The sequence below is a fragment of the Trifolium pratense genome, linkage group LG2 (assembly GCF_020283565.1).
Source record: "Trifolium pratense cultivar HEN17-A07 linkage group LG2, ARS_RC_1.1, whole genome shotgun sequence".
Lineage (NCBI taxonomy): Eukaryota > Viridiplantae > Streptophyta > Magnoliopsida > Fabales > Fabaceae > Trifolium > Trifolium pratense.
In genome coordinates, this window is record NC_060060.1 from 33,068,851 (window position 1) to 33,083,742 (window position 14,892).

A 14,892-nucleotide genomic window follows, 5' to 3' on the forward strand; every position below is an offset into this window, starting at 1 on the left:
AAATGTAGAAGAAAGGAGATTAAAATGTGAAGCATGTGGAAGAGAATGGGAGAGTGGGAGAAGAAGAATACGTGACAAGGATTTATCAGAAAAATAGGTTGTTTTGAAAATTAAATTTATAAAAAGGGTGTTTGGGTCATTTTGGGGTGTAACTGGATTATTAAGGGGTGTTAAAAGCAAAAATCTTTTTGTTAGTATGACATGCTGTGATTTGAACTTTACGGCGAACCAACAATGATTTGATTTTTTTTCTCCAATAAAGTGGTGGAGGTTAAGGAAATCGTGGAAATGGTTGTTGGCTAAAAAGCAAAACTCTTTGTGTTTCTTATATTAATGGAATGAATATCCGTTTAACTATGACTCTGTTTGGTAACACAAATAAGTTAGCTTATAGCTTATTATATGAGCTTATAAGCTTGTTTCAAAAAATTAGAGGTGTTTGGTAACAAGCTTTTTGTACTAACTTATTTTTTTCAGATGCTATTTCAAGTAGCATTTGAGCTTATAGCTTATAGCTTTTTACACTTTATTCCATTTTTACCCTTTAATTTAATAACTACCCACTCTAAAAAATAAACTACCCACTATCAATTATGTAATTTTATATTTAATAACCACTTTAAAAGCTAATTTTACTAAATATTTTAATTTCAATAAGCTAGCTTTTCAGCTATCAGCTATAAGCTAGCTTTTCAGCTATCAGCTAGCTTATCAGCTATCAGCTAGCTTATAGCTTATTTTTACCAAACAGACCCTATATAGATAGATAATTTTTTTGGGGCAACATTTTGGGAGTAGATTGCTTAACCTTAGTTGTGTAATTTAAATGTTTTGGGTTAATAAATATTTTTTTTGGTACAATAAATATATTTATTTTATTCTAATGGGGCGAGTACCTTTTATACTTTTTCCACCGTTTTTTTAGAGCATACTTTTTCCACTATATTATATATGGCTAATGCTACGGTGGACCACCTTCACAAGTGGTCCACCGTAGACAAGTGATCTACCGAATATGAATTTATTGAAATTCACTGTTGGATTGAAAGTTTATATCGTATAGATTATCCATAAATTTTTTAAATTTTTTTGAAAATCATTTGATATGTTATTGAAACCCATCAAGATTTACGTTATTTAATAAACCGTTAATCTTGATGTGTCTCAATAATTTATCAAATGATTTTCAATTTTTCTAAATTTTTTTATGAATGATCCATATGATATAAACTTTCAATCCAACAATGAATTTTGTAAAATTCGTATTTATTATAATGTTATTCATGACTGGTCCACCATGGACCACTTGATGAAGTGATCCATATTAGAATTTACCATTATATACTCCTTGTATACAATCATATTTTGCTGTTCAAAAGAAAATCAATAATATAATTTTTATCATTTTAAAAAAAATATATAATTTTTATCAAAATATATCTTTCAATTTAATAATATAATTTTATCATGGGACGTCTCTTGATAAGACTATAGCCCATTTAAATTGAATGGACCATACCCAAAAACCCAATCGCTATGTCGGTTTATGTGATATTTAGGCATCATATATAAACAAATTCTTTTTTCACACTCTCAAAATCGTGAAATCACTCACCTTCTCGAAAACCGCCATATCTAGGGTTTTGGAAGCAGAACAACCATGTCGTCGAACGATGACGAAATTAGGAAAACGCAAGAAGACCGAAAGAAGATGGAACAAGAACTCGCTTCACTCACTGCACTCACCTTCGATACTGATCTCTATGGCGCAAGCGATAGATCTTCATATCTCACTTCAATTCCGGCGAGCGAAGATGCTGAAAATCTCGAAGCCGATAACGAGTTTTCTCGCCGACTTCCTTCATACACTGGTCCTAAATCTATCATGAGAGAAATTCCTTCCGCCGAAAACGATGCTGGAGATTCGAGTTTACCTCAGTCGCGGCGAATAATTGATCGTGAAGATGATTATCGTAAGCGTAGGTTGAATCAGATTCTTTCTCCGGATAGACATGATCCTTTTGCTGCTGGAGAGAAGACGCCGGATCCATCTGTGAGGACTTATGCTGAAATTATGAGGGATGAAGCGTTGAAGAGAGAGTTCGATGAAACGAAGAGGGCGATTGCCAAGAAGAAGAAGGAGGAAGAAGAGAATGCTAAGGCTGCTCCGGAGAAGAATCAGTCTCAGTCTCAGTCTCAACAGGTGAATAATCAGCAGAAGAGGAGGAATAGGTGGGATCAATCTCAGGATGAAGGTGGTGCTAATGCTAAGAAGGCTAAAACATCTGATTGGGATGCTCCGGAATCGATGACACCGGGGAGATGGGATGCTACACCAACTCCGGGGAGAGTTATTGATGCTACTCCAGGGAGGAGGAATAGGTGGGATGAGACTCCGACGCCGGGGAGGTTGGTTGATTCTGATGCTACTCCTGGTGGTGTTACTCCTGGTGCTACACCTGGTGCAACTGCTTGGGATGCTACTCCTAAGCTTCCTGGAATGGCTACTCCAACTCCTAAGAGACAAAGATCAAGATGGGATGAAACACCTGCTACTATGGGGAGTGCAACTCCATTACCTGGTGCAACTCCTGCTGCTGGTTATACACCTGGTGTTACTCCTGTTGGTGGTGTTGAATTGGCTACTCCTACTCCTGGTGCTTTACAAGGTTCATTTACACCTGAGCAGTATAATTTGTTGAGGTGGGAGAGGGATATTGAAGAGAGGAATCGTCCTTTGACCGATGAAGAGCTTGATGCTATGTTTCCACAAGAAGGGTATAAGGTTTTGGATCCTCCTGCTTCTTATGTGCCAATTAGAACTCCTGCAAGGAAGCTTCTTGCTACCCCTACGCCGTTGGGGACTCCGCTTTATCAAATTCCTGAAGAGAATCGTGGTCAGCAGTATGATGTTCCTAAGGAAGCTCCTGGTGGTTTGCCTTTCATGAAACCTGAAGATTATCAGTATTTCGGGGCTTTGTTGAATGAAGAAAATGAAGAGGAGTTGTCTCCAGATGAGCAGAAAGAGAGGAAGATTATGAAGCTTCTGCTTAAAGTGAAGAACGGTACTCCACCGCAGAGGAAAACGGCTTTGAGGCAGTTAACTGATAAGGCTCGTGAGTTCGGTGCTGGACCTTTGTTTAACCGAATTCTGCCATTGCTTATGCAGCCTACTTTGGAGGACCAAGAGAGACATCTTTTGGTTAAGGTAATTGATAGAGTTCTTTATAAATTGGATGAATTGGTTCGGCCTTATGTGCATAAGATTCTTGTTGTTATTGAGCCCCTCTTGATTGATGAAGACTACTATGCCCGTGTTGAGGGGAGAGAAATAATATCGAATCTCAGTAAAGCGGCTGGTTTGGCCACCATGATTGCTGCCATGAGGCCTGACATAGATAACATTGATGAATATGTTAGGAATACCACTGCTAGAGCTTTTAGTGTTGTTGCGTCTGCTCTTGGTATTCCGGCTTTATTGCCCTTCCTGAAGGCTGTTTGTCAGAGTAAGAAATCATGGCAAGCTCGACACACTGGTATTAAGATTGTACAGCAGATTGCCATTTTAATTGGATGCGCTGTGTTGCCCCATCTGAGATCTCTTGTGGAGATTATAGAGCATGGTTTGAATGATGAGAATCAGAAGGTGAGGACGATCACTGCATTATCTCTGGCTGCACTTGCTGAGGCGGCTGCCCCTTATGGTATTGAAAGTTTTGACTCGGTGTTGAAACCACTGTGGAAGGGAATTAGGCAACACCGTGGTAAGGTGCTGGCTGCGTTTTTGAAGGCAATTGGGTTTATCATTCCGTTGATGGAAGCCTTATATGCTAGCTATTATACAAAGGAAGTCATGCTTATTCTGATTCGGGAGTTTCAGTCACCCGATGAAGAAATGAAGAAAATTGTTTTGAAAGTGGTGAAGCAGTGTGTGAGCACCGAGGGTGTGGAAGCTGAGTATATTAGAACTGATATCCTCCCTGAGTTTTTCAGAAACTTCTGGGTTAGGAGGATGGCTTTGGATAGAAGAAACTATAAGCAACTTGTGGAGACGACTGTTGAGATAGCAAATAAGGTCGGTGTTGCCGATATTGTTGGAAGAATTGTTGAAGATCTTAAAGATGAGAGTGAACCTTATAGGCGAATGGTCATGGAAACTATTGAGAAGGTGGTCACTAACTTGGGATCATCTGATATAGATGCACGGTTGGAAGAACTTTTGATTGATGGTATTCTTTATGCTTTCCAAGAGCAGACCAGCGATGATGCTAATGTGATGCTTAATGGGTTCGGTGCAGTTGTAAACTCGCTCGGGCAGAGAGTAAAACCATATCTTCCTCAGATTTGTGGTACCATCAAGTGGAGGTTAAACAATAAGAGTGCAAAGGTGAGACAGCAAGCAGCAGACCTCATTTCGAGGATTGCTGTTGTCATGAAGCAGTGCCATGAGGAACAGTTGATGGGTCATCTTGGTGTTGTCTTGTATGAGTATCTTGGAGAAGAGTATCCAGAAGTTCTAGGTTCAATTTTGGGTGCTCTCAAGTCTATTGTTAATGTTATTGGTATGACGAAGATGACTCCACCTATTAAGGATTTGCTTCCCAGGTTGACTCCAATATTGAAGAATAGGCACGAGAAAGTCCAGGAGAACTGTATTGACCTTGTGGGTAGGATTGCTGATCGTGGGGCTGAGTTTGTACCTGCCAGAGAATGGATGAGGATCTGTTTTGAGCTTCTTGAGATGCTTAAGGCACACAAGAAGGGAATTCGTAGAGCTACTGTGAACACTTTCGGATATATTGCAAAAGCCATCGGACCACAGGATGTCCTGGCAACTCTATTGAATAATCTCAAGGTGCAGGAGAGGCAGAATCGTGTATGCACTACTGTTGCCATTGCTATTGTTGCAGAAACATGTTCACCCTTCACAGTTTTGCCAGCACTGATGAATGAGTACCGTGTTCCAGAGCTAAATGTGCAAAATGGTGTGCTCAAGTCTCTCTCTTTCCTCTTTGAGTATATTGGTGAAATGGGCAAGGACTACATCTATGCAGTGACTCCTTTGCTTGAGGATGCTCTTATGGACAGGGATTTGGTTCATAGGCAGACAGCTGCATCTGCTGTGAAGCACATGGCATTGGGAGTGGCCGGTTTGGGTTGCGAGGATGCGCTGGTCCATTTGCTGAACTATGTTTGGCCAAATATATTTGAAACTTCTCCACATGTGATAAATGCTGTGATGGAAGCCATTGAAGGGATGCGGGTAGCCTTGGGTTCTGCTGTTGTTCTTAATTACTGTCTTCAAGGGCTGTTCCACCCTGCCCGAAAAGTGAGGGAGGTGTATTGGAAGATTTATAACTCTCTTTATATTGGAGCTCAAGACGCTCTTGTTGCAGCATACCCTTCTCTAGAGGATGAGCACAACAATGTTTACAGTAGATCGGAGTTGATGATGTTTATTTAGATTTTGATTTAGACAAATGAGAATGTCCCTGTTTTGCAATTGTGAATGGATTGGTAAGTTCTCTTTGAATGCCTAACTTTTATGCATCTATCACTTTTCTGTGTGAAAAATTTCTAATGTGCCATGTGTTGTTTTTGTTTGCCTGAATTGAATTACTATAGAAACTGTGCATGAAATAGCTTTTTTGTTACTTTGATTATCTCAAATTGAATTACCGTGGAAACTGTATATGAAAGCTTTTTTGTTACTTTGATTATCTCAAATTGAATTACCATGGAAACTGTGTATGAAAGCTTTTTTGTTACTTTGATTATATAGCATGGTGTTAGAGATGTGATCCAAAGAAAAAGGTATTGAAGTTGGAATTGAAATATTGCGAAGATAAATCCAAATACTCCCTCCGTCCCATATTATAAGCAAAAAAAATCACTTTTTCATGTCCCAAATTATAAGCAAAAAAAACTAATTTTTATCATTTTCAAGATAAACTTTTACTTAATTTACTCTCTCTCTTCTTTTCCCCATAATCAATAACCAATAAAAACTGTTTTTACATCTTCCCATGAAACTTATTTCAACAAACACACAAAAAGTCAACCTTGAAATTATCATATTTTACTTTTCTTAATAAGTGTGAAATTTTTTTTTTGCTTATATTATGGGACGGAGTAGTATGTTAGAACATATTTTATTGCCTCTAACACATAGTTATCAATGCAAAGTTTATGTTGGTAAAATGAAAAATGTAAACTGTAGAATCTAACTAATTTGATTGCCATGTGCACTGTATGCATTAGGGGATTTAGCCGAGCAGGTAAATTCAATGGATGAAGTCTTAGAGATTATTTCATTCTAAATAAGTGCAACCTTTTGTACACTTCTAATTGTAGGAAATTAAATGTTGATGTTACTTGTTTATAAATAATAAAAATTTGACATTACTCCTCTTCAAAAAAAAATTGACATTACAGAAACACATTATTAAGGGTTGTGTGAGAACTTACCTTGTTTCTCTCTTGTGATGCAGATTCCGTATCTCCTTGGTGTTGACAGTCGGATTCAGGTGAACCATATTCATTGTGAGACTGATCAAGTTGCTGATGGTTATACTAAGTTTGATTTGGATATGTTAGTCTAGTAATTTTTTTTATTCCTGCCCTTCTTTTTGCATGTAATGTTGTGAATGCTGACTGATAAGGCGGGAGCTTCTTTATGCGCATGGTTTAGTTGTGTTCTTTTTTTATGGGGACTGGCCCCTCTTTGTCATAAAAAGAATATAAAATTGAAACTTAATTCTACATCACTTGTGTTCAAGAAGCGTTATAATTTTGCATTACTTGTACTCCAGAAATGTCTGACATTTCCTGCCATAGAATTATTACTATCAGTTACAACTGTGTGTGTATGGTGTGGAACAGAGTTTAACCATGTTGCTGTTAATTCTGAAATACAATCAGATTCTGTTGGATTCATGTGTCCAGTTTGCCAGGCAAAAGTACCTCTTCAAATCAATGTGTTGGAAAATGGATCACCAAATGCTGGCAATCTTTAGACTGGTAGTTTTTTATTCTCTGTATATTGATGATTTACCAATAATATTTTCTGTTATCTTATCTCCCAACTATTATTTTGTCTTTGTAATTGAAAGACGTCTTAATCACTACTCCGTTTTAAGTAGAGTGTATTATTCTGAGATTTCAATATCTCCAAATATGCACCAGTGTCTGAATAGGTGGGCTTTGATAATCACTACTCTGTTTTAAGTAGAGTGCATTATTCTGAGATTTCAATATCTCCCAATATGCACCAGTGTCTGAATAGGTGACCTTTGATAAACATAGTGCGTCGCTATTTATTGTATAGTTTAAGAACCAAGGCCAAAAAACCGCAAAACAAAACAAGTTGGTTTCAGTTATGTTATTGTCTTGTCACAACTGCAGTAGCAGGCATGCCGTTATTATATTCTGTGTGATCTAAATTTTAGTATTTTTTTCATTTAAACATTGGCAGCTGAATGATCTTTATACAAAATCAGTAGCAGAAGTTGACATAGAAGATACAATCGAGAATTATGGTGCCTGCATAAATTTATCGTATTGTCACTAACTATCTTGTTTATTTGCAAGAGAACCAATATTATATTGCAGTGTTGTTTTTTGGTGTTTGTATCACTGTTGGAGTTGTCTTAGAGGTCTTTCAATTGAACTCCATACACACTTAGTATGTAGTAAGTGTATCCCATAGCTCCATCAAGTGAAAGTAGGGACAAGGCAATGAATATACCGACAGTTTAAATAGCATATTGGCGGTGATTGCCAAATAAAAGGCTTCCCTTAACAAGGAGCACTTTATTATATTGAAGTGCTTACCCATTAAGTGATTAAAATTTTAGAGTATCTTGTAATTGAGTTACGATTTATTAATTATCATCTAGATTAAGATTCATGTTGTGTGAACATGTAATTGAATTATAATGAGTTAATGACATTGTTTAAAGATTAGATGCCGTTATTTATACAGTTTTTGTCTTTTTTAGCTAGGTAATCTGCGTTTTTCTGCAGAATGTAGCAGCTAGCAGTCCACTTGTGTTTTTGGGGTGGGAAAGCCAAGTTACTGGTTGTTTATTCATACCAGGTGGTGGTTTTTTGGTTCTTGATTTAATTGGGTTTGTGCTAGAGTTGTGTTATGCTTTTTGATGTGGGATTTAGGTGGAATGGTGACTGGTTATAGCCACTTGACAGTACCTGTTGTTTGAGTATCTTGTAATTGAGTTACGATTTATTAATTATCATCTAGATTAAGATTCATGTTGTGTGAACATGTAATTGAATTATAATGAGTTAATGACATTGTTTGGAGATTAGATGCCGTTATTTATACAGTTTTTGTCTTTTTTGGCTAGGTAATTTGCGTTTTTCTGCAGAATGTAGCAGCTAGCAGTCCACTTGTGTTTTTGGGGTGGGAAAGCCAAGTTACTGGTTGTTTATTCATACCAGGTGGTGGTTTTTTGGTTCTTGATTTAATTGGGTTTGTGCTAGAGGTGTGTTATGCTTTTTGATGTGGGATTTAGGTGGAATGGTGACTGGTTATAGCCACTTGACAGTACCTGTTGTTTGTTTGTCAAGCTTGTGGCCTTATTTAGTTACTTCAATCTGGTTTCTGCTTTGGCATTGTGGCGCGTCTGTAATTTTATTCTTAGGAATCTGATGTATTTGAGACCCATGACTCCATGAGATTGCATTATCTTTGGTGCTCTGTAGTTGGTACGTGGGTTGTATTTCACCCTCTTTCCCTGCTGGTACAGTGGAGTGTCTGTTTCGCTCTAATTCAGATACACCTTGTCCTCGAGTTTGAGGTGTCAATTTAGACAAATGAGGACTAGTAAGAAAATTAACAGTTTTAGGCGATGTCCATAACAATAACTGCATGCTCTTTATAACTGGGAAGTTCACTTTGAATTGTAGAATTGGCAAGTTCTCCTTGTTTGTCAATATCTTCTATTGATTGTTGATAACTTGTGTTAGAGTCACAAACGTGCTTCCTATGAACCAACATCTTTTGACCTCTGATGTGAGTTATTCGGCTTGACAAACCTCCGTTTTGCACTTCACGGAGGAAAATTGTGGTGGGGGAGGTGTAACTATAGATTTGGTGTTGGTAGTTGATCCAATATTAGGGAAAAAGTTGTTCATGGTACACCGTTTAGATTATTTTTGCACATTTAAAATTCGATGTTTATTTCAACCAAAATTTTAATAAACAACTATGTATGAAGTAAATCAGAGCAATTTTATCAAAAAAACTAATTGATCTTAATTTGTTGGTTTTTGTTCGAGGTAAAACTGGACCTGATATCATCTTTATCATTTCACTTGACTCTTATTTTGATCATTAAGTCAACTTTATAACACTTAATAAGAGCAATTATTAAATATGGATATGGATTAGGGTTCTTTAAATGGGTAATGTATAAAGTAAAAAATTAAGAGTGGTGATTGTGATAACTTCATACTACCGGTTTACATTTTAAAGTGAATAATTGACTTTAGAGGAGGTAGATCCATTAAATATACACCGAATTCATGTATGTTTTTTTATGTTTATAAAAATAATTTATGTAAATATTTAAACTTTTAAGCTAATTTATAAATTTTTACTAACAAAAATTGTGTTTTTTTTTGTAAACCAAAGATATCCTTCGTGCACAACTGTAAAGACTAATCTTCTCGAGGTAACTGAGCTCCATTTAAGAGGTCGACCTCTCTCAACAAATATTTCTCCATTTATAAATTTAAAATAATATATAAAAACTTATTTATTTACAAAAATTGTTTCACATAAGTTTAAAAATAAGTTAATCTAAACCGACTCAATGTCTCATTGAATTGATTTTTTCATCTATGTATAACTTTTTGGTGCACCAAAAAACTTAAAAAAATCATTAAAAAAGGAAGGCATATTTAATTAATATTTTTGAAAAAGAGCAATATTCACTTTGGTTTATTTTTGCGAATTTAAAATTTTATTATAGTCCTTTTGTAAAAAAAAAAAATAAATTCTACAAACAGAAGAACGTGGATTGAGAAGCGGCAATTAAACGGAATGACGAAAGAGATGAAGAGAGTGCTTGAGTTTTACAGTGGAATCGGTGGCATGGTAAGAACCCTAATTTAATCATCTTATTACAATTTGCGAATTCAAAATTGAAATTTGAAATTGTGTTTTTTGTTCTGTTAGAGGTACTCGTTGATGAAGGCACAAGTAAACGCTGAAGTGATTGAAGCTTTTGAGATCAATAACATTGCAAATGATGTTTACCAACATAACTTTCATCATCGTCCTTACCAGGTTTGTTTCTTTGTTTTTTATTTTTTATTATTAGAATTGTGATCTTAAATGTTTGTGCATTTATGAATTGTGATTTTGGCACTATTTGGACAATAACTTAATTAATAACTTATAGCATAAGTGCTTATTATACAACTGTTTATGTATAATCTGTTTGTATGATAAAAGGTAAAGTGAAGTCAAATTGTTTTCTTATAAACTAGTATAAGCTGTTTTCACAAGTTATTATGAAGAACTTATTTATATAAGCTGAAAATAGCTTACGGGCTTGTCATAAGTTGTTTCCACAAGCTCTCGTAAATAGTCACACAAGTGCTTATGCGGCACAAAGTCAATCCAAATAGGCCCTAGATGGATATTTTTGGCTTATTTTGAACTTTCTCGGTTATTTTGTATACACCGATTCTATATGAATCCCCTCTAAGCTGTTTTTGGAAGTTTATTTCTAGATTTCTATCTGTTCTGCAAAATTAGGTTTTACTAATAAACTTGAAGTTGATAAAAACAACCCAACGGACGTGTCTTAGTAGGGCTCAAGGAGAGGTTGACTCAGTATGCGTCTAGTACTGGTAGCCTAGTCTTGTATTTACAATAGACTTATTCCAAGAGACTTCAGCTAGTGAGCAACAAGTTGAAGCTAATATAAGCTGCCAGCTTAAAGAGCTCTTCTAAAACATAACAAACCATTTTTGCCGGTCAATGATCGTCTGGCTATGCGATGATAACTACGTCAATTTATTAAATATTGCCCAAACAATGTCAGATTTTAATGTACAGGAATTACAATATTCTTGTACTTTGATTTTGCTGAACTAACCGCACCGGTGTGTGTCTCGACAGCGGTTTTCATCTTTCAGTCAGCCTCAGAGAACTGATCATATATTTAGTCTGGTTGTGTTTGTTGTAAACTCTGTAGTTTCAGATGGGGTTTCATTTTTCAAGTAACATTTTATCACTATTTTGTTGCAATATTTATCCTGGTGAAAAAAATCCGCATCATAAATCCTGAAAGGTTAAAGTAATGGAAGCCTTAATTGGCTGAATCCAAGCCAATGTTTATTTGTTGTAGCATGTTATGTTATCCCATTGCATTGGCTAGTAGTGAATTAAAGAGGAATTTTATTTTCAGCCAAGAAGCATGACACGATCCGGCCCATTCTTCCTTTAACAAATATTTAGCCACGATCATCCGTGCCATAAATATTTCAGCCAAGAATTTTATGTCACATTATATGTCATAATCTACATCAATTCAATCTCTTGGACATTTTTTATCCACCTGATTGGGATTTATTTGTGTTGGTTGACTTAGGGAAATATTCAATGTCTAACTGCTGCCGATCTAGACAAATATGGTGCCGACGCATGGCTCCTTTCTCCTCCCTGCCAACCTTACACGCGACAAGGTGAATTTTTCTTCTCGTTCTATGATAACTTATTTACTTAATTCTGTAAGCAAAATGTTGCTCAATAATCTTCTGTTAGGTCTCCAGAAGGACACTGGTGATGCACGGGCATTTTCTTTTCTTCAGATTCTTGAGCTCATCCCATTCTTATTGCGGCCTCCAAGTATGTTATTTGTGGAAAATGTAGTTGGATTTGAGGTTTGTCTTGTTCAATTCAATATGTTGACTAACAACCTAAATAAGTTTCATTAATGGTTTCTTCTATTCATTAATTCTTTTGTGTCCTTTCTGGCCACAGACATCTGATACGCACGCAAAACTGATTGAAATACTGGAAAAAACAAATTTTATCACACAAGAGTTCATTCTGAGCCCTTTACAGTTTGGAATCCCATATTCTAGGCCTCGTTATTTTTGTCTGGTGGGTATTCTTTAGCTTTAGAATATTATTTTCTTCTGAAGTAGAAATGAGTGTTTCAAAGATTTGGGATGTATTCTTTATGTCATCAACAGTTGGTGTCACACAATATGCTTTGGGATATTCTCATTGTAATCCTGTTTTTTTTGCTGCTGGATTTTAATTGTAGTTTAGTGTCATGGAAAAAGTAATTGCTAATTACTTGATTTGCAATATGTGTTGATGATAACGGCCTATTTCACATTGAGGGCAAAAGTAGATAGATTTAGTTATTCTAATATCTTTAACTAGTATTCTTGCTAGTTGAAGTTGTAAACCTTTTGGCTTATTAAGTTTGTGATTTTTGCCTTGAATATTTGTAATTTTTTCAGGCTAAGAGAAAACCGTCATCATTTGTAAACGAATTTTTGAACTGCCAACTGATTCAATCTCCAAGACCATTATTTGAGCATTTTAATACAGTTGCAAAGGAAGATGATTTATCACTAGAGGACAGGCAAACTGTGTTGCAGTCATGTCAATCTATTGAGAAATTTCTCGTATTAAAGAATCTTAGCAGTGATACAGATGTTGAATCTGAAGCTTCAACGACCGGTCTATCAAATGACACTTCTAGAAGTTCAGGAAAAGATCATGATCATGAATATGACTCTATAGACAAGTATTACGTCCACCCTAGCTTGTTAGAGCGGTGGGGAAGTGCTATGGGTATCCTTGCGCTATTTATTGGTTTTAAGCATATTTAAATCATTATGCTCAACTTTAACCCTATTTATTCCCAAGAAAAAAATAATGCTTCTGTAATATTCTCTTTTGAACCCCATTTCCTTAAAAGAGCTTAGATGTTGTCTATCCCGATTCAAAGCGTTGCTGCTGTTTTACGAAAAGTTATTACAGATATGTGAAGGGAACTGGCTCCCTTTTGGCTACTATTCAGGTTTGGAATTCTTAACAGAAGCCTTTATTAGCCCTATGGTTTTATGCATTAGCATTTGACATACCGGTGCAATTCATTTATGTTGTTGAAGCACTCAGATGCTATTCCGTGCTATATAATCATCCTGATGTCTTATGTTTGGTAGCTATTCTCAGTTGCAACTTTGAAAGGATAAATTAATGATACAAACTTCGAAATGACTATCCATCGGGTGTTTGAAAGGTTTTCCATATTTTTCATAAAATATGCAGTTTTCAATATCAATTCAGATATGATAGTATTATGATGCTACAACTGAATATGTTTCTTCTCATTCACTTTTTCAAATCAGCATGTAGTTTAAGTTTATTTTTGTTGGTCTTTTTATGATGAAAAGTATATCTACAGTGACAATACAAAGATATGGGGTTCAGTTTCATTTGGAAATAAAGGTTAAATAACAGGTTAATAACATTCATGGGTTTTTTAAAATAAATTTTTAATAACTGTTTCATAACGAGTCTCATTCTCATAAGTATGAAACTAGTCCCACTCTTTGCTATCCTCAGTGACTTCAATTGAATGTGCAGCCAATGAAGAGGGACAAAACATCACTCAAGGAGCAGTGTCTGAGATACTTTACACCAAGAGAGGTGAGTGGATTTTCTTTATTCTCAGGGATATCATGCATTCTCGTAAGTTTGTGTCTATTGTGCATAATGCTTGCATATGTATGCATGTATCTATCTATAAAATTATATTGTTTTGATTTCAAGCAGTATTACTAATTGAGAAGGTATATGTTATCCTGTGACTAGGTTGCAAACCTACATTCTTTTCCTGAAGATTTTGAGTTTCCAGAACACATTAGTCTCAAACAACGGTATGCTATTTTGTTGGCTTAAACAATACTTTGGCATTGCTATGTAGAATGGTTTTGTTGTTGTAATTTCAAATATTCCTTAGTGCTAAGTATATTGCATTCTGATTTTTATTAATGTAGTAGTCTTCTTTCTTATGCAGGTATGCTTTGCTAGGGAACAGTTTAAGCATAGCAGTTGTTGCTCCCTTACTTCAGTATCTTTTCACTGAAGCTTAGTGATTTTGAAATCACAATATTCATTCAACAGAAACAGATAGTTTCTTCATGTGCCTATCATGCAATGATAGTGAGATCATGTAACACCGTGCCATGAGTTATTGTTTCAACCATGGCGGTCAAACCCTGATTACATGAGTTCGGATATTTTCACCGCAGAATTCTGGGAGAATTCTTCTTAATAGTGTTTAACAGGTGAGTGAGTGTGTGAAAAATGTAATTTGAACTTTGTAATAGGGTTAAAATGTTTGTGTCAAGTATTTTGCAGAGTAAATGATAGGATCTGGTATAATTTATAATGCACAATTGAATGTATCAGAAATTAATTACTCGTGGAACTAAGAGGCGCCTCTTTGTATGTTTTTGGTAAAATTAAGTCGGTGTGCCGTGTTGGCCTTATAGGAAACGTTTCTGTGTAATTCATGTACCATATACATGCCTTATTTGAACTACCTTGAATACATGTTTTATTTTAATCTCGTTGTGGGTGAAATGGTGAATAATGTCATGAGATTGAGGTATATATTTCAAATATTTTGAGCACTTCTTCATACAAGGGTATGTGCGATGAGAAAGAAAAACTTCATAATTTTGGACAGTATCAATCATTATGAGGAAAAGTTTATGCCATTACATAGAAGTGAAGGTTGAATCATATATTTTTCTTAGTTTTGTGTAATAAGTACAAATAAGAAAAATATTTTACGATGTATAAATTTATTTTTACTTTTTAAAACAATA

At 35.6% G+C, this 14,892-nt stretch overlaps 2 protein-coding genes across 3 annotated transcripts; both read left to right on the forward strand.

Annotated features, from left to right (window-relative positions):
* Positions 1 to 1,484: 1,484 nt before the first annotated feature.
* LOC123910613 (splicing factor 3B subunit 1-like) lies at positions 1,485 to 6,781 on the forward strand. Its single transcript, XM_045961772.1, has 2 exons — positions 1,485 to 5,517; positions 6,492 to 6,781. The coding sequence occupies exon 1, from the start codon at positions 1,661 to 1,663 to the stop codon at positions 5,462 to 5,464; it is 3,804 nt and encodes a 1,267-aa protein (XP_045817728.1). The 5' UTR covers positions 1,485 to 1,660; the 3' UTR covers positions 5,465 to 5,517; positions 6,492 to 6,781.
* A 3,183-nt stretch (positions 6,782 to 9,964) lies between these two features.
* On the forward strand, positions 9,965 to 14,557 carry LOC123910614 (tRNA (cytosine(38)-C(5))-methyltransferase 2-like). Of its 2 annotated transcripts, XM_045961773.1 has the most exons (10): positions 9,965 to 10,120; positions 10,202 to 10,312; positions 11,625 to 11,718; positions 11,798 to 11,916; positions 12,017 to 12,139; positions 12,508 to 12,844; positions 12,979 to 13,073; positions 13,643 to 13,705; positions 13,871 to 13,935; positions 14,076 to 14,557. In XM_045961773.1, the coding sequence occupies exons 1-10, from the start codon at positions 10,067 to 10,069 to the stop codon at positions 14,149 to 14,151; spliced, it is 1,137 nt and encodes a 378-aa protein (XP_045817729.1). In that variant the 5' UTR covers positions 9,965 to 10,066; the 3' UTR covers positions 14,152 to 14,557. The 2 variants fall into 2 exon arrangements, with proteins under 2 accessions (XP_045817729.1, XP_045817730.1); XM_045961774.1 differs by lacking the exon at positions 9,965 to 10,120 and having other exon boundaries at positions 11,806 to 11,916.
* Positions 14,558 to 14,892: the final 335 nt, after the last annotated feature.